This window comes from Cryptomeria japonica, chromosome 9 (genome assembly GCF_030272615.1).
Source record: "Cryptomeria japonica chromosome 9, Sugi_1.0, whole genome shotgun sequence".
In the NCBI taxonomy this organism is placed as follows: Eukaryota; Viridiplantae; Streptophyta; class Pinopsida; order Cupressales; family Cupressaceae; genus Cryptomeria; species Cryptomeria japonica.
In genome coordinates this window covers 672711279-672730855 of record NC_081413.1, presented here as the reverse complement: position 1 = coordinate 672730855, position 19577 = coordinate 672711279, and the positions used below count along the sequence as shown (strand labels likewise).

General features: G+C 34.5%; 1 protein-coding gene across 1 annotated transcript; it reads right to left on the bottom strand.

Annotated features, from left to right (window-relative positions):
• Positions 1-365: 365 nt before the first annotated feature.
• LOC131054860 (autophagy-related protein 18a) lies at positions 366-19198 on the bottom strand. The gene is made up of 4 exons (XM_057989484.2): positions 17981-19198; positions 1199-1442; positions 959-1085; positions 366-783 (listed from the first exon to the last, which is right to left on the bottom strand). Exons 1-4 carry the CDS (start codon positions 18713-18715, stop codon positions 687-689), a joined length of 1203 nt encoding a protein of 400 aa, XP_057845467.1. The 5' UTR covers positions 18716-19198; the 3' UTR covers positions 366-686.
• Between the last annotated feature and the right edge of the window lie 379 nt (positions 19199-19577).

Below are 19577 nucleotides of genomic sequence, written 5' to 3'. Positions count from 1 at the left end.
GTTACTAATTATAGTCCAGAAATCCAAACTGACCCTGATCTTCATGTCACTTTTCACATTCATTATCACAAAAGGGTGTAATATTAAGTCTTATATGAGTTATATGTGATTGAAGTAATTTGCTTTTTAATAACACACCGCAGGTCATAATGTTATAGAGTACCAAACCTAATCAATTTTTATATCCATAATCATATCACAAAGAACTGAGCATTTGTTATTCGTGCTCTGACAAGAACCAGAACAAAACAGAGAACACTGATGGTATTCTCACAAAACAAAGGCAATTATAGGAACTTTGTTCTAAATCAAAATTCAGATATATCCGTGTTCAACTAAAAGACAACTGTTACCTGAAATGGTAATAGATATAAAAGTCGGGGCATATTCTCCATGCACTTTTATCCAGTCTTCACATTGAACTTTATAGAGCTGTTCATACATTATCTTAGTGGGTTCACATATATTTGTGTCATTCATATTTTTTATATTACATTTACAGAATGCCAAGCCTGGTCACCCACCTTGGCTATTGCATAAATCCTATAAACCCAAATTTTATTCCTACTAACGTACTGTACAATATTGGATCAATATGGCATTTACAGTTGATAAAATTCGAAAGGTTTAAAAGCACCAATTGGATTAAATAAAAACGACATAAACATAGATTTGGAAACAAGAAATCAAAGGACATTGGATTCATCTGATTTCAGAAATTTTGCATACTCTTGTTGCACCATTTCACCACCATGCACAGGATCAAATGCAAGCCTGTAGAAGCTGCATAACATAACAATGAATATACTTAGCACATGTACATAGATTCTAAATTCTTATTATTTACCCATTGTTCAATAAGAACTAAAACCACAAAGTTAAATTATATATCAATTGAGGAAAACAAACCGAACAGACAATAATTAAAATTCAGAAGCCAGCGTCAAATTGTAGTTACCTTCCATCAAGGCCAACAATAATAATTGTGTTCTTTTTATGGCCAAATGCTACAAGAAATTGCAAACCCTCCGGCAAGTGAAACTGTGCAAAAGACCATTGGGAGCTAAAATATTTTGGCAGAACTCCTGCATAATAGCAGCTAGTCAGCACACTTTTTATTACTATGGCATAGACTGCTTAGACTCATTTTTTTTGTCCACCACTCGTATAATTCAACAATTCAAGCTCAGATTGTTACCTTTCATAAAAGAAAGTGAAGAGCCAGGGTTAGCTCCTAATGAAGGAACAACTAGATTAACACCAGAACCATTTGTCCCTGAGACCCCTTGCATGCCTTCACCAATCCTTGGATCCTCTGCCATCCGGGGTACATTGAGACCAAAAATATGCACTGTTCCCTTATCACTTGAAACTGCTAACCACTGGGCATTTGAAGAAAACGCAAGACTGTAGATTTCTGCCCTATCAGCACCCCTACGAACCTGCATAACACATTAAGTTACATGCAAGCTTAAAACAAAAAATAATAATAATAATTTAAAAAATAATTTATTATATTCACATGCAAATGGTTGTTTCTCTGGCTTGGCAAACAGTACACTATATTCTATATTATAAGCATCCACGTGTCCATCTGAAGCCACTAGAAAAAGAATCCATTAAAATCCATGGAAATTTCATCTTCATTCCCTTTAAAGGAAATGTCTATGGTCTTGAATTTCCATCCTCTTCACCAAACACTGAAAAGAAATTTTAAATTCAATTCTACTTAAGTCTTATTTGAATGTTGCATCCCTAATAAACCAGATATTTTTTGGCATTTGCTGATTTACCTGCCATTAATATTAACGAGTTGTTCTTGGCCATGAACACTAAGAGAGACCATGAGAGTGGTATGTTGACCATCCTGGTTACAATGAGATCATCTTTGACGATGCTATAAAATTATCCTTATGCTGACAGCACCAATCTCAATATATATTCCCAGATCTTATGCCTCCCATACAGATGCATCTCCTTATCCAAAACAATGCAGATACAATGTTGCTTGGATGTTTTATAACTCTCTTATCCTACCCAGCTCCAAGCCTGACAACCCACTTCCAGCGACTTGAACTTGCATTTAACCTCCAGTAGGCTGATATACCATATCACTCTCACCAGGACAGATTATGCCACCACTCAAAAAATTGTTTTATGATCCCTTGTGAAACAGGACTAAAATGAATAATCTTTAATGGCCAGGGCCGTATTAGCTAAAATCTGCCATCTGAGAGCTTCCGCCCCAAGGAACTTCCCATTTTCCTAATCCTGTAGTTTTATAAGTTAAACTCCAAAAAGATAATTCAGCAATAGTGTGCATGCAGCTTAATTTGTCTTTTATGTATATGGTCACCAACCCCAAAAATATATTCCTAGGCTACGAACCATTCAGATGAGACAATTTTTTTCTTTCAATCATGATTATTACTTACTGATTTTTAGTGATTTTCCATCTGAATAAGACAGGAACAATCCTCTATTTTTTCTTTGTATCTCAGATTTTCTGCCTTAAAAGGTTGCAGCACATAAAGGATATCAAACAAAAGATTGCCACTAAATGAAAAGGAATTTCAGAAATTGGATGGTATGGATTTCGTTAAAAACAAACAACAGTATTAAGGGATACAACAATTTCAAATGTTAAGCTCAATAATGTCTGCATAACAGAGAACCCACCTGATGAAATAAATTCCATATCAGCAATAACAGACACGACAATCAAGCACCATGCTGAAGAACTTTTGACATTACACAATAGATACAGTCATTTAAGATGGGATATCAAAGCACACATGTTAAGGGCTAAAGCACTCAGTAGACCAAATTTCTAGAATAGACACGCAAGATGCTTCTCTAGAAGAGATCCCTTCAGCTGAGGCTTATATAGTGACTTGCTGATGTCTTCCTCTACAAATTTGCAAAAACACTGGACATCAAAGAATAGAGGAATTAAACCCACAGATTTAACAAAATTATATCCAAACACAATACTCCAAACTTGATAATAAATCTTAAACAATATTAAAGAAAATGACATGCTACAGTATTCAGGATCTAAACACAGCAAAGCTCAAGGCAAAATTTCTAATAATTTCGCAAACCCAAAGCAAGTCTGCATGAGTCAAAATAAAACCATAGAGAATCCCAATCACACTTTTCCTCATGTTCTATGAGAAGAAAGGCTCAACCTTATTTCTACAGAAAAAATGTATATTGTACTACAGAATGTAAAGGGCTTGCATGGCCCTCCGAAACAAGGATTCTCAAATGCTTAACCCTGCTCAACAATCAAAGAATAGTATTGTTATATGACATAAAAAAGGCCCTTCCTACCTGAAAGATATAAAAAGATGTGCAAAATGACTATCGTTTATCTGAGGGGCAGTGGGGTGGCTTGGCTATGCTTTGAAATCCTTTAAAAATCTACTACAGTTTTCTTCTATGGTCAGGTAATGGAATTCATAGCAAAAATCAATTCTTTAGCTCCAATATATCCATCTCAGCAACTAAGGTTTATAGCCTTGTGAACCCTCTTGAAAGACAATGTTTGCAGGGTGGAATTGGAAATAATAACAGAGAAATATTTTCCAACAGCAAGTGCATAGGGTTTATACATATCTGGATTGCCATACCTAGTTTGAGCATTTCATTTATTTTTGAATTTGTAAGTGCCCAAGGTTTCTAATCTAGCATTTTATAATGAATCTGGATGTGTTTAAAGGAAACCTTTACTGTGAGATCATGGAAAAAAAGAAAGATTGGCAGAAACAGCAAAGCAAAGCTGAGAGATTTGGTGACACCAAAAATTAGTAATGCAATCTAGTTATCAACTCCTTATCACATGATGCCAATTATCACAGCAAATCTGTTTCTTTGACTACAGAAAAGGTTTCACATTCCAAATAGAGCATCTCCTATTCCCAATTTTTGAATATTTTCAATAAGATTTAGTCTAACAAGACCTGAATATTTTGCTATTTGTAAATTGACTCACCCCTTGGCTTGCTGAAATATTGCCAAGTACAACTAATTGTTTTCCATAACGTCTACACACTTGAAAATGTGTATTCAACACAGTTAATAAATCTCTAATTAAAAAATGAGAACTATATAATATATATAGCCTAGTAATTGGCAAACTCAAAGAAGTCCTTTCGAACCACAAGTGATTAGGGTTTATGCACATTAGGTTTACATTGTCTGATTGTTTTAGCATTTCAGTTCTCTGTCAAACTTTAAGTGCCCAAAGTTTTGAATCTAGCATTCTATATTGTAGATGGATGTGCTAAAAAGTGGCACTTACTGTGAGATCACCCATGGAATAACAGAAAGATTGGCAGAAACGTCATAGCTGAGAAATTTGATCACTCCTCAAAGATTGGTAATGTGATCAAGTTAGCAACTCCTAAACAAATGATGCCAATTATCAAATCATTACTTTTTCTTAAGGTGTAGAAAAGGTTTCACATTGTAAATGGACAATCTCATGCCAACCAATCTCTGAACAATTGCAAAAAATTTAGACTTGCAAGATTTATTGGATATTTGCAAGTGGCAAGTTGACGTGCCCTTTTGCTTGCTGAGAAATTACCAGGTACAACTTTGTCTTCCATACTGTCTGCACACTTTAAAATGTGCATTCAGCATAGTTAATAAATCTCTAATCAAAAGGTAAGAACTATATATATGTCATAGTTTAAAAAACTCAGACTTGGCAAGCGTAAAATTCGACAAGGACTCGAGAAAAACTTGGTAAATTTTCCAAACATTAAAAAACACAAAAATTTTAAAAATAATCTTTAAAGACACATTAAAATGAATTTACATATACCATACACAGTTTTTCCTTCATTTATAGATCAAAACAAGATTAATGAACACCATAGTGTCATATAATTAAAGTTTCAAATCTATATTAGTATTTTTACAGATTCCATACATGAAAAATATGGGCCCAAAACAAATTTTATTTTTTGCTTTTCAAAACCAAAGCAGGAACTGGTGGGCGAGAGCACGTAGCTAGCTTGAAAATCATGCCATTTGTCACAATTTTATCACTTTCAAAAGTATTAACCAACCACTGATAAATCAATACAAAGTTTGTCAAAGGAACAACTGTGTAAATGAGAAAATGAAAAAAAATATACTGGTCTTTTCTCCACATGGCGAGTTTTTCTGTCAAACTCACAACCTTTTGCAACTTTTCAGCAATTTTCTGGCAAATTTTTGGGCACATCACTCACCAGCCCTATTTGCCTCATGACCTGCAAATTACTCACTAAGTTTTTATACTATGAATAAACATTTCTTGTGCTAAAATCTATTCAGTCCATTGGTGTCATGTTCCCTACTTTTCATTCCAGTGAAATACCTTCATTCCATCTTCAGAAAGATCCTTTGGCATGGAACAAAAGAAACTAAGAAATTCGTTTTCTAATTTGTAAAAAGCAGATCTTCTAAATCTAGAGGCTTAGGTTCAAGAAAAGGACCCTAAAACAGTATTCCCCATGAACATGTCCCCAGAGTTTTTGGCCCATTCCCTTAAACAAAGGAACCACGGAAACAATGGGCCAGGGACAAAATACCCCACAAACATCTCCTTGGTTATATTTAAGTACAAAAAATAAATCTAAAATCCTAATCCTAAACCTAGAAGGTGGCCCATCATATTAATATTGTAATATTTAGTTTGTAAGGGTCAATAAAGTCTTTAGGATGGACTTTAGGAATATTCTACTATACTATCAGGTACATCCACAAACAGGCCTGCACCAATACCAAGTGTGTCTAGGTACGGGTTCACCTGAGGGTATGCCTGGGTGCGCCCAGGCTGCATACCCAGGCATACCCAAAGGTGCTGAACGCCAAAAAGTAACAAAAAAAAGACATTTTTAAACTTTTTCTTGCATCCAAAAACACTAAAAGCATCATTTCGCCCAATACAAAGTATCATTTTGCTCTCCTCTCATTTTGGCATTTTGAAAGGCAACTAATATATATTATATGGCATATGACAATATTGATATTCTGAACTATCAATTGGCATTTAATATTTATCTTTATCACTACCATTTTGGCATTTGGCATTGATCAACGATGAAGTATCATACTATAAAATGTATTTAGTTTTACAATTCTATATACTTTTTAAATTTTTAATATTTTGTGTATATACATACACCATACCGAAGGAAAAAAAAACACACACCAGCAACTTAGATATTCTTTCATTCTTTTAGCTAAGCTCCTATCTTTAAAGGATAGATCTTTTGCATCTCTTATTTAAGGAGACCTTCACTCCTCGTCAATTAATCAAATATCTTGATAATAAGTATGTCATGTATTTTTCGTAACTGATATCAAAGCTAAGTTCAACCCTTGGGATACGTGAGAACAAATCATCTTTAAAACTATAGCTGACAGTGATGGGATTGAGGAATCACTAGTGAGACGGAACATGCCAAAAAAAAATTGTACATAGTAGTACAATACTAAACAGATTCGTGCATGGGTGTTTGGCATATTGTACAGAGTAGTACAATACTAAACAGATTCATGCATGGGTGTTTAGCATATTGTTCCACAAAATCACAATTTTTTTGTCAAGTAAAAATCATGCCTTTTTGTTTCAATAAATTGATGTCTAGGGCATCTGTGCAAGCACACAATTGCTTTCTAAAGATAACTGCTGATTTTTTAGCATTTTCTTTACGATTTTTTTAACAAATCATGGATTATTTTTAAAATTATTGGTCAATCTGTGACAAGCTATGGCACACGTGACGAATAAAAAAATAATTAGTGGAGTTTTACCATCCATTCTTTAACATTTTTGGAGTTGGCATAATTGGTTTTATCAGAGAAGCAAAAATCTGCAATCAATTGCAACTAATCACAAATTGCCCGTCGTTCCAATTTTTTCTCTTGAATCGGGTCAAAAAATCATTGACCATCAGTCAACAATTTTTCCCCTTGCATTGTCCCCTTTTCGAAATAGGATTTAATAATAAATAATAATAATAATAAATTAAAACATAAAAAATAAATAATAAATAATAATAATAAATTAAAACAATAAAAAATAAATAATAAATAGGATTTAATAATAAATTAAAATATTAAAAAGCTCACTCACAATTTGCTTGGTGAAAAATAAATTGAATGAATGATTCAATAATCGATTAATTACATTAAACGATATACACACGTATATGTAGAGGTTACAAGACGATGTTCTATAATTAGAACATAATGTTAAAGTAAAAGATTAAAGAGCTAAACACTAAATTAAGCGTGAAAGGTAAATTAAGCTTAAAAGCTAAATAAAGCTTAAAAGCTAATTACATAATAAAAAGCTAACTTAACAAGCTAAATAAGTCGACAACTAAAAATAGACGATGACCACTAAAAATAGACGATGACCATTATAGAAGATATTAATATTATTTTAACACTTGGGACTAAATTTAGGGCAAACACATTTATTGTAATTGTAATTGTAATGTCAGTAGGAAAATTGTCAGTAGTGTGACCATTTTCGATAGTGGCATTCTGCCCAACATTCACCAAGTGCTCCTCTGCAAAAAAATTGTGGCCATAGATGAACAATTAATTTTGTATTCCTAAAAAATTATTTTATAATATGCCTCACAGGTTAAAATCCTAGTGATTGATAAATGGTTGCCTTTTATTTGAGAGTCTTGTCGTGAAATGTGCTTAGTGATTATGCTTAAGCCTTATCTATATTATATATTTTATAGTAATGTCAATTTTTTTATATAGGATGCCAAGGCCATAAAGTCTATTTTTAATATACTAATTTATATAACCATTTTGAGAATTTAAATTATGTTCTTTTAATTTTGAATATTTATATATTATTTTAGCATTCAAATAATAAAAATAAAGTCTATTTACAAAGAAATAACATTTGAAAATTTATAAATTCACACATTATATTTTATTAAAGTTTTATCGTAATAAATTCAATATCATGAATCTACGATTTTAAAAGATATTTTAAATTGTTTCAACTTTCTCAATATTGTTACCACCTTTTGAACAATGTAAGTTATATTATAATTAATAATATAATCATGTAATATAATCAATTACTTAATATAATTATCAATTATTATACAATGATAATAATTTTTAGATCTTTGTTTTTTGTACGAATGTACCTAAATATTCCAATTGACAATTTGACAACCGTCACCATCTAGTTATTATTTATGTCGTTGCGGTATGTTTTTTGCAATGAAATCAACGATATGAATATAAAGTTATAAACAACAAAAGCTTATTTTCTACAATTCATGGGTTGAACTCTATTTTATTTGCTGTCAATATCTATGTGTTATGGAAATGCCCATAAATTTTAGTAGTTTTGACTACTTTTCTACAATTTTTTATGTATTTTTAAAAAATTCAATTTTTTTTTCAAAAGAATCGTATACTTTATGTTGCCGATTTTTCCCCCAAAAGATTAATGTTGTTATGAGTTTTACTTTGCTAGCTAGGGTTTACCGTGAATTTCCAAACTTACTACATTAGCAAAAAGATTAATGTTGTTATGAGTTTTACTTTGCTAGCAGGGTTTACCATGAATTTCCGAACTTACTACATTAGCAAAAAAAGAGTTTATTTATTTTCCGCCATTTTGGATTGCATGAGGGATGGCTCGATAAGATGGTCCTAAATACTGACAATGCATTCCTGCGATCTTTGAGTATAGTTGCCTCCATAAGATCGTCCTTAATACTGACACTCGACCAATGGTTTCAAGTTAAAAAACAAGACAATTTGATGTGCAAGATTGAGAAGTCGTCATGCTGATCAAGTTATCAATTACAAATGAAATGCTTCCAAAGGTTCAAACAAGCAAAACCTCTACAGAGATATGTTAGCCAAGTGTGAGCTCTACACAAGATGCCAAATAAAGACAAGGCCGCCTTCCTTAAAAATATTATTTTCTCAATCATGATGGATGAGAAGATGTCTTTGCAAGATCATTTAACGAAGATCAAAGACATTTGTGATCAATTGGAAGCCATAGGTCGCAAGATGGAAGTAGTCATAATGCTGAAAAGCTTACCACGAGCATATGAACATTTCATTGAGACTCTCAAAATCACATCTACAACTATTGACCTTAAGTTTGAAGATTTGTGCAACACACTCTTGCAACAGGACATATGGAAGAAGCAATTTGGTAGCGGCAATGATATATTGAGTGTGTAAAAAGCCTTTGCAGCCAAGGACAAGAGCAGAGGCAAACTCCATATTGAAGAGAAGTCAAGGGAATAATAAAGATACTTCAAACAATCTGAAACATATCAACATCACTATTGTCGTAAACTTGGTCATCTAAAGAAGCACTACAAGAAGAGGTTTATTGAAATGAAATCCAGCCAATGAGGGCCTCCACAAAAGGCTCATGTCGCAAAGCATTTTGAGCAAGAGGCAACCTTCTTTGCTTTCATAGCCAAACGAACAAGCAAATCGATCCAAGTATTCTGTGTGGTACATTGATTCTGGAACATCTCAACATTTCGCCCACAAGAAAGATTGGTTCAAAGTATGCGACTTGCTCAAATTCAATGATCTTAGGTGGTGGTGAGTACACAATTGTTGGCAGAGGAAATGTGCAAATATCTTCTAAAGAAAAAAATCTCATTTTTCTAAATGTGTGCTATATCCAAGGAAAGTACATCCATTTGCTCTTTGAGTCAAATTATGCACCATTGTCCCAATTTCGATGTCAAATTTAGCAAACACAAATGCTATATTGTTGACAAGGAGTCCAAAAAAACCATTGTTGTTAGAATTGAAGATGATGGTTCATATCAACTTGTTACTAAACAGATTTAGGAGCATGCATCAGTGGCCAAGGGTGCATTAACTTATCTCCTTCTGTGCTTCATGCAATCTAATAAAAAGTGAACCGAAATCCTATTGTTGTTTTACTCTATTTTATTTATGTATAAAACAAACTAAACATTGTATAAAATGATACTAAAAGTCATGTACATTTTGTGTGATCTAAAATAAGAAAACAAAAAAAAATCCCATGAATTTGTGCAGCTATTGGTTGTTTCTTAACTTTTAGCTGTAATGAACAAATCAAATGGAAGCAAAATACATGAAACATACTTGTGTTTGTATGATTAGTGGGCTACTCAAATAATGTCTTAGGAATCTTACATAATTAAAACAAAGATTTTTCTTGTTAATGGATTGGTTATCTCTTAGAATACTAGAAGTAAGAAGAAATAGATGGCTTTATTGCAAAGTGGGAAGCTGAATTTTAACAATGCTCCAAAAGGCAATCCAAGACCAGCCAATGTCAGCTATGTGATCAAAGATGCCTCAAGCATTCTTGCTAGGTAGATTGTATAATTTGGAATTAAAAACTAAACAATGAAGCTAAAAGGAAGGGGATTTTAGCTGATATGAACATGACACCAAAGGATATCACAACATCATAGTGAAGTGAGATTCTTTAATAGTTATTAATGCTTCTAAAAAAGCACAATACCCAAACTAGAAACTTCACTCACTTTTGGAAGACCCTTCAATTGGGAAAAATAGGTTAATTCTAATAGAGAGCAAAATAAAGTTGTTGCTTTAGGGGAGATCCTATCGTGTATTGGTAGGGCTTCTTGCATGTAGTGCCATCAACCAAGGTTCAAACCTTGTGTTGTTACTCTCTATCGTGTTAATAATTGTGTGGCCTCCAAGATCTTCTATCTTGTCTTACTTACAAAATGTGGGGTGGGCCATTTGCATTCCACACAAGGGGTACATCCCTAGCACTATTTCTTTAGGGGAAACCTTGCAATAGGGCCATCAAACCAAGTTCGAACCTCACGAGGTCATCCTCTACCGCTCAACAATTAAATTGTTTTTTTTAACTCTAGAGGTATCCCCGCGACCCAGCCCAGCGCCCAACCAACCTTACCTTGGTCTTACTGCCAAGTTGGGGCCAGGAAGGGGCGAGCTGAGGCGAGACTAGTCCTCTAGGGATGTACACAGCCACCCACAAGCCACATGCATCGGACTAACCAGAGCCTCGGAGTCAAACCCGAGACCAATGGGGAGCAAACCCACAGCCCAAGCCAACTTCACTACTAAACAATTAAAATTCTTACCCCCAATTTTTTTCTCCTATCTTATGCCTCTTCTCGCACAACTCATGTGACTCTACCAACTACCAACAATATTCCATTAGACTTGCTTGATCACTTAAATATTAGGATAACTTATACACATAAGAAATCAAAACAATAAATTAAAAATGGCTCGCAACCAAGATTCTAAACAAAACGAATACCTGTGAAGGGACTCATGGCACTCTACGCTAAGCCTTATGGAAGATAAAATAATCAAAGTAGACTTACCCAAAGAAGTGGAAATGAACGCATACATGCTAATGGAGTCTAGAATAATATGTTGATTCATCGACCCAAAGAAGACAAGGGAAAACATTACGAAATGGGTGCAAGAAAATTGGTGGTGTCAATTTGTTTTGATATTCTTCCCCAAAGGATTCTTTGTTGCCGTTTTTATCAACAAGGAAGAATGGCAAATAATCCTCACAAACAAAGTTTGAGAAATGAATATAATTGCTCTTTACATGCAAATGTGGGTGCTGATTTCAACCTTAACAATGTCATCCCTTATGACAACTCCTACTGGATTTATCTACACAATCTTCATATAGAATACTAGTTGATAGAATGTTTGACAAAGATTGGGAGAACCCTTGGAACATTGATTGATTTAGACACATGCATTCTTAGTAGAAGATTCCTATTTTTATACCATACTAAATGTAGCAGTGATTAAGCAACTGCAGAGCAAAATATTCCTAGTGGTAGGGGATAAAATTTGTAAACAATCAATTGAAACAGAAAAGATGAAATTCCATTGTCGAAAGTAAACAAAGAACCATTCCACGGATTTGTGAACCTGCACTCGAATTACAAAAAAGAAGATTTGGGCACCAAAAAGTACAAAACCAAAAATTGCTCCTAAGGAAGATAAAATTAAAAACAATTGTTGTTTCGGCCTCCAATGCCCTAACCAAAGAAGTGACAATGCAGCCAAATAAGTCAAATATCCCTATTACTTTTACCTTTGGCATGACAGCCCCAACTCACAAAATTGATGTTGCAAACCATTCTTTGATCCCCATCTCTACTAGTACACATCAAGCTAATAACTCTAAACCAATTCACAAGGATTCGGATGAAATGTCCAGCGATCCCAAGAATGAACATGAAATCAAATTATTAGATTTTCCATCAATTGACCAAGCCACCTCAAAGATTCTAAAACCTAATTTTAAAGTAAGCAAAAAAGAAGGGTTGTAAATTTAACATGATGTGACATGCTAAGTATGCTACTACAAATGGGCAAACTACCATTGACAAGATTTCAATGTCTAAGGGAGGAAAACACTCCCTTAGGGCACAACGAAGATTGAAATGTTAGGGTCTTGAATGCCCTAACAAAAGGTGCCTACTCAAGCGCCACTTACAGACAATGGGTGTACATATTTTCCTTCTCAAGGAGAAACAAACTCTCTAAAGAAGATAGAAAAAATTTCACGAAGCAATGTTTTGGATGGGATGGTATGTTTGTACCTATCGATGGCGCTTCCAACACTAGTGAGGAATGGTGGCAAGAGAACTAAAATTACTCACAATGGTTTGTGTCTCTCCTTCCAACTCAACAAATGTGTATTGACCAATCAAAACAAAAACCTCAAACTTCATTTCTATTTTGAATAAAATAAAATAACCATACTTGGGGGAATCCCAACATTATCCTATATACTACAGAAAGAAAGGTGCGTTAAACCATGAAAGTTGATGCCAAAAAGACTTAACGAAATTTGTCAATGATAATGACCCCATTGACTTTCCTCAAAAATTGATGAGTTCAATTAGACAATCCACAAAAAAAAGGTTTTACCAACATTGTTGAACAACTAGACAAATTTCTTGTACCTTCATATTTGGTGTCAACGACCTATATCGATCGATTCTTCTATTCTACCAATTTCAAGATCCGATCATTTTCTAATAACTCTCAACATAGATAATGACAGCACCCCTATGAAGTGTCCTTTCAGATTTGAAAAGATGTGTTCAAGAAATGAATCTCTAAAAGGACTTATGAAAGAATGGTGAACAAATACCCGAGCTCCCAAAGTCTGGAAAATGTTCACATTAGCAAAAAAATTAATTGCAATCAAACACAAATTGAAGGATTGGAATATCAATTCCTCCAAAAATATTCTTAAGAAAAAAGAAAGTAAAGAAGCACAATTAGAAGCCCTAAACTAGAAGGTGTGATCTGTCTTGGAATATTTTCAGAGTACTATGAAAAAGAAAAATAACTCCTAAAGGATCATTCAAGCTCTTGGCTAGGGAATAAATCTATTAGTGATCAAATCTCACAAAACATTTCTGCGAGATGGTGATTTTGAACACAAAATTCTTCCACAACTCCACAAAAATAAGAAGAGCACAAAAAAAATCATCTCAATTCATAAACCAAATGGCACCCTGATCAACGGACAAAAAGAAGTTCAAGATGAGGCTGTTACTTTCAAAGTTTGCTTAAATGTATCAATGCCACAAATCTTCCCAAGCAAGAAATGTTTTACAATTTCATCCCAAATATAATCTCAGAGGCTGACAACAAATTGCTCAGAAATCTGATGATGTCAAAAGAAAAGGTTCGAAATGATGTTTATCATTTGCACCTAGATAAACCTCCTAGGCAAGACAGATTTCTGGCTTTGCCTTATCGAGATTATTTAGAAAATATGAACAATAAGACTGAAGGAAGAGTAGAGTCATGGGCTAAGCAAATCACAAAAGGCAAAGAAAGGTCAAAGGATGGCTGAAAGACAACATCAACAAAGAATGCTAGAATATCACATTTTGCAAAAAGGATTCAAGTGAAGTTTCTTTGTCTATATACTTTATAAGGACCTACAGAATGTTTGGTGCTAAGAATGTTACAGAAGTCATCATTTTCATTGTCATTGTCATCATCATCATAATCATCAAAAGGGACTCAATGGTTTTAATTAATGCAATTAAGGAAGGTCAGGCGAGCAATTGATTCTCAAATAACATCAATCAGGGAATCCAAAGATGAAAAACTTAAAAAAGCAGATTAAAGTCTTCGCAGTCCAGCATATAAGAAGAAGTGGTAATGAGGCTGCAGATAAGCTGGCTGACCAATATGTGAGTAGAACCCTTTTCATTTTTCCACTCAGGTCTCAAAAGATTCACCAAGCTGACCATCAGTTAAGAAGGATACTTCGTGTGGTCCAGTTCCAAGTGCTTAGGATTCCTCTAAAAAGTCTATCTTGAATCAAAAAAACTGTAATGCAACATCATTTAGAAAAGTTGGGAGCTGCACAACTGAATTTGGTGCTTGAACAATAAACCAGATGGAAATGAACTTACGAGGATTTTGGGTCCATCTCCCAGGGATTGCAATGCAGGTAATCATGCTGCATATAAAATTAGAAAAAAAATGCTGTAAATAAGGAAGTCCACCCTTATTCTGTTGATGAACTTAAAAAGCTTATCTTAGCCTGAAAATAATGTTAAATTTACAAAGTTGGTGGCTGAAAATGATATGATAGCTTGGAGAACTGCTCTGATAGCTGGTGTTAATGAAGCTAGATTGCTCAAATGGAGAGCACATACTTGTCTTCTGCTTCAATCAGGAATCGTATTGGAAAGTGGTCAACAGACACTGACATAATTGTGCCCTCAAGAATCCTGAGTAATCCAAAACCCATCTGAAAAAAAACAAAGGCTGATAAATGATACTGCAGACTGCTTTGCTGAAAACTAGCAAATTACTGCAATCAATACAACTTTGAGGAGATGGAGAACAGTCTCAACTTTGAAAAGGCTATCTCTGACAGATTATAAACACAACTGTGATGTACAAAAATCAATGTGTCTGTGACTAGGTACATTTCTGCCAAACTGGGCTTTCCAATCCCTGATCCACCGTACATCTGCAACCTTGACAACTTATTTCTGGAGGGAGATGAGGAGGTGACTGAAAGACTGTAATTGGGAGACACTAGCTGCAGTCCTCTAGACCATTTTATATTTTGCAATCTGATAGTTTCTGTTGTGTTATGCAGTAATTGTACAGAGAATAAAAGACTACTATGCTATGATGATGTTGACAGTTAATACTATGATTAGCATGATATTAAGAATTTGGTAGTGGGACTTATGTACTTTTTTCATTTTTCATATCATGTATACAAAGGTGAGACCCTTTTCATATCATGTACATGAAAGCGGTTCAGACTTGATTCATGTTAGTTTTATTTCCTGATTGGTTTTTCCATGGTGACCAGGAAACTAATACCCTGACCTTTGGTACTTGTCTCCAGTACAGGAAGACAGAAATGCATCCCCATCTCAGAGACCCATGTGAAGATGTCTCCAGACATTAGGAGATTTCATATGAAGTTTTTTTACATCTCCTGGAAGCATACCTCGAAATTTGGGTAGCTTATAGAGGATTCTCAGATATATCATATAAATAACACGTCTTTCTTAAAGCACTGCTAAGTGGTTGACAAAGGCTAATTGTCCTACAGAAATACGCTAAAAGACCTGTATAATTCTTTTTTTTTTGCATTAACATATACAAGGTTTTTATAGCAGAAAATTTTCCTATCAAGTCACAAACAGGGAATATTACAAAGAGATATGCATTGAAAAATGATCATGTCCAAGGACAACCATACCATGTTTATTAAATAATGGCATTCCCCTTCCAAGCTCCAGGTGATTGTGTTTTACTAAAAAAAAATTATATCATGATAATTTACAAATATCAATATAATTAATCTTCTGCTTTTGTTGACCTCCATTTCATTACTTTAAAAGGTTTTTTTTTAATTATTATTTTAAGAATTTACATTCTTTAAAGTTGCATATATACTGTATGATCATGATTTCCAAATTTTGAATTATTTATACCAGCCTCCAGCTTTTTTTGAAAATGATGTACCAGTACCCATCCACCATCTCCTGGTAACTATTGGGTTTTTCTAAGGAACCAATCATTAATTGAGGAGACTATCAGTTTAATCAATCTTGGACCCATGTGATGTGATAATGCTTTTTATCCATAGGGTACAAAGCAATTTCTAATTTTCTTCTCAAAAAATAATTCAGATTGAATTAGATAAAGATGTCACTGTTATTTTATCAAATTTTACTATTTTGGTCAATAGGGTAGTTGTCGGAAATTCAAATTATATCTATGACCTAATATTCCATATTTCTTCTTCTTCAACTTTTTTTCCCAAATAAAAACTCTTTCTGATGACGGATGAAGTAGCTAACCCAAAACATTATAGATACAGACTTTTATATGATTACATACAGAAAGCTCGGCAACAAATAAAACAATTCATTTTAATATAAGCTAATGTCAATGTTTTCAAATCATAGTTGCAAACCATGTGACTTGGCAAAAATTGAAAGACCTAATTTTGACTCATACTCAGCAACTTGGTAAAAACTCAGCAAAGTTTCTCATATCTAATACAGTGATCACAGGTTCCCAGGGGCAATGAGGGTTTGAATGTGCAGGTTTCAGAGACAAAAGGGTATCACCTCGAACCCAATGATAAGACAACCCTTCTTTGTAAGCCCCATAACTGAAACTAGCACAGGTGTAGGTCACAAAGAATAACAAGATTGCTGTTATACACATGCTTCAAGCATGATCCAAATGTGATTCAAGTGTAACTCAGAGAAAGGCTCGAGCACAATACAGCAACATTTTGCAGGGTTTCAATGCATTTTCAGGCGGCACATTTTCTAAATGTTTTTTTGGCTTTTCCTAAGCATTTTCCAGGTCCAACAAATCCAAGGGTAATTTATATTGAAAACAATTTACTCCAATCCAAGAAGTTATCAAGTAATACCAAATCTAAAAATATAAACTTAAAAGTTGTTCCATAGAGGATGAATCCAATATTCTTGGAACTAATAGCATTTCCCCATTAATTTCCAGAAAGCTCAAAGAAACCAGTAGCAAATGCTGTTTCATAATATTGAAGTCAATATTTTCTTAGAACAAAAATTTGTTTTGCAATAACAACCAGAAAACGCAGACAAAAGAATAGAATAAACATAGTGGAGAACTGTGCTCAAATCCCCAGAAGTCAAATTACATGCTTAAACGCACAGTTTCTTGAAAGTTTAATCAAGCAAGCTACCACAAATCTGAGTGTAGCTTACCCAAATGGACCAGGCCTGGATGACAGAAAACATCCCACGAGAGGAATTTAACTGTCAATAGGAAAAATACTGATTTGTGTAAAGAATTAAGTTATTATCCTTGTCAGCATAAACACTTCACAGCAGTATCCAGAAAACTCGACAGCAAAATAGCATAAATACTGTTTCATACAAAGTCAAGCCAATATTGTCCTAACTGTAGACTTTTCTACAGCGATATCCAGAAAACTCGAGAACAAATTCAATTGAATCCAAATGCCGGTAGTGTAAGAAACATAAACTTTTTCCAAGGATATAGCCAATAAAGCTAAACACTAAATAATATAAATTTTGTTTCGTATAGAACTTGTTGCATACATTATCCCACATCAACTATATTATTTGCTTTAGGTCATGGCCAAGCCAGACATCAATTTTTTGAATAAGACGCCATTATTTTGTATAGACCCCCGTTCAAAGAAGTTATTGCCATTTACCTTCCACATTGTTTAAAATTTGCACCCCTAGATTTGAACTTCACGTCCAAGCTTGGTAGTGGTGAGGTTTGCAAATTATGACCAAGCCCAGGTATAAACTAGGTAATGAGTACATTGATACCAATTGATAATCTAAACTAGAAATGATAGGAGCCAAATAATCCAGAGGAAGAATCTATATCGTACCTCTTGCAATCTGGTTCCGTCAAGTGTGTTGAAAATCCGAACAAGAGTCCCTTTTGTGCTAGCAGTTGCAAGAAGGCCTCCATCAAGAGTTAGGGCGAAGCATGAAATGCGAGAATCGTGAGCCGAAATAAATTTAGTCTTCTTGAGACCATAGTGCTCAACCCTCATCTGCCCCTTGTGCAAGCCAGGGCAGGCCAAAACAAACGAATTAGACGCATGAGAAATAGCACACAAACCCTTAGGGTTTGCAATGGTCTCAATCTGATGCAAGAGCTTCAAATCCCCGAAATTATACACATAAATCTTGTGCTCCAGCACCACAACGATACGGTCCCGTCGCAATTTCACGGCCCGAACCTCCGACCGGAAGGACAACTCCCCGATACACTGGCTCTGATGATCATCCCATATCATAACCTTGTTAGGAGGGAATTGGGGATTCGAACCCCCGCCTACGAGGGCCAAAATATTGCACCGGAATAACATCTCCACGATTCCAATGCCCCCGCCATTGTTGAAATCCCGCCGAAATGTTTCTCTGAAAGGATCGCAGTTATATATCTGAAACCCCTGCTCTGTGCCAACGGCAAAACAGCCAGAATCCTGGTTGAAGCCTGCATACAGCAGCAAGGCGGATTCCGAATTGGCGGCTTCCGGAGAAGAAGGCAGATTTGGATCGGGAGAAGGGTCAATTGTTGGGGAACTTGTACTAGTTGGTGGCGCCACCGTTGCCATTGATGAAAGAAGCTATCAATCAAATCCCATACAAAGTAAACACCACCATGTTCTGCAAATACCGCCGCGAAGAAACAGACGGTCACTCCCGAAAAAAACCACACACACTACCGGTTCAAATCAAACAACAAATATTGAATGGATAACAAACGCTACAGGTATAAATCAAACCCTAACTGTAATTCCAATAATAAACCCTCATCTCTGAAAACGAATTCGTACCAAAGACGGAATTCTTTGAGCATACTTCTTGCTCGATTTGAATAAAGTTGCGTGAGGAATGAATGAATATAATTAGTATATGGTAATTCGAGCTTATTCGATCGACTATGATTAATGGCGGTGCTCTATAATTTTAATTTCCTCAATTCATTTAAAGACAAGCGACGGCGACGGCACCTAGGAGGAGGGTTCGAATGCCTTTAATCTACCGGATCATGCGTAACGAGGAATTATTTCTTAGAAAAAGCTTATTTATCTATTTTCATAAAATTGAGGTGGCAATAACTTGCCTAATCAAGTAGAATTTTTTCATTTATTTATGAGTTCCTAATTCCTTTAATCTACCGGATCATGCGTAACGAGGAATTATTTCTTAGAAAAAGCTTATTTATCTATTTTCATAAAATTGAGGTGGCAATAACTTGCCTAATTAAGTAGAATTTTTTCATTTATTTATGAGTTCCTAATTTATTTTTTTTCTAACCAATTAAAATATATTCTGGTCTCACGACAAAGGTGCTTCTAGATGTTTGTGCGTAGACTTTGGTGGAGCAAAGTGCTAAAAAAGAAAAATCTGAGCATGAAAAAAATTAAAATTTTAAAAATTGGAACTTCATGTTGGAGAGTAGAAAATATAAAA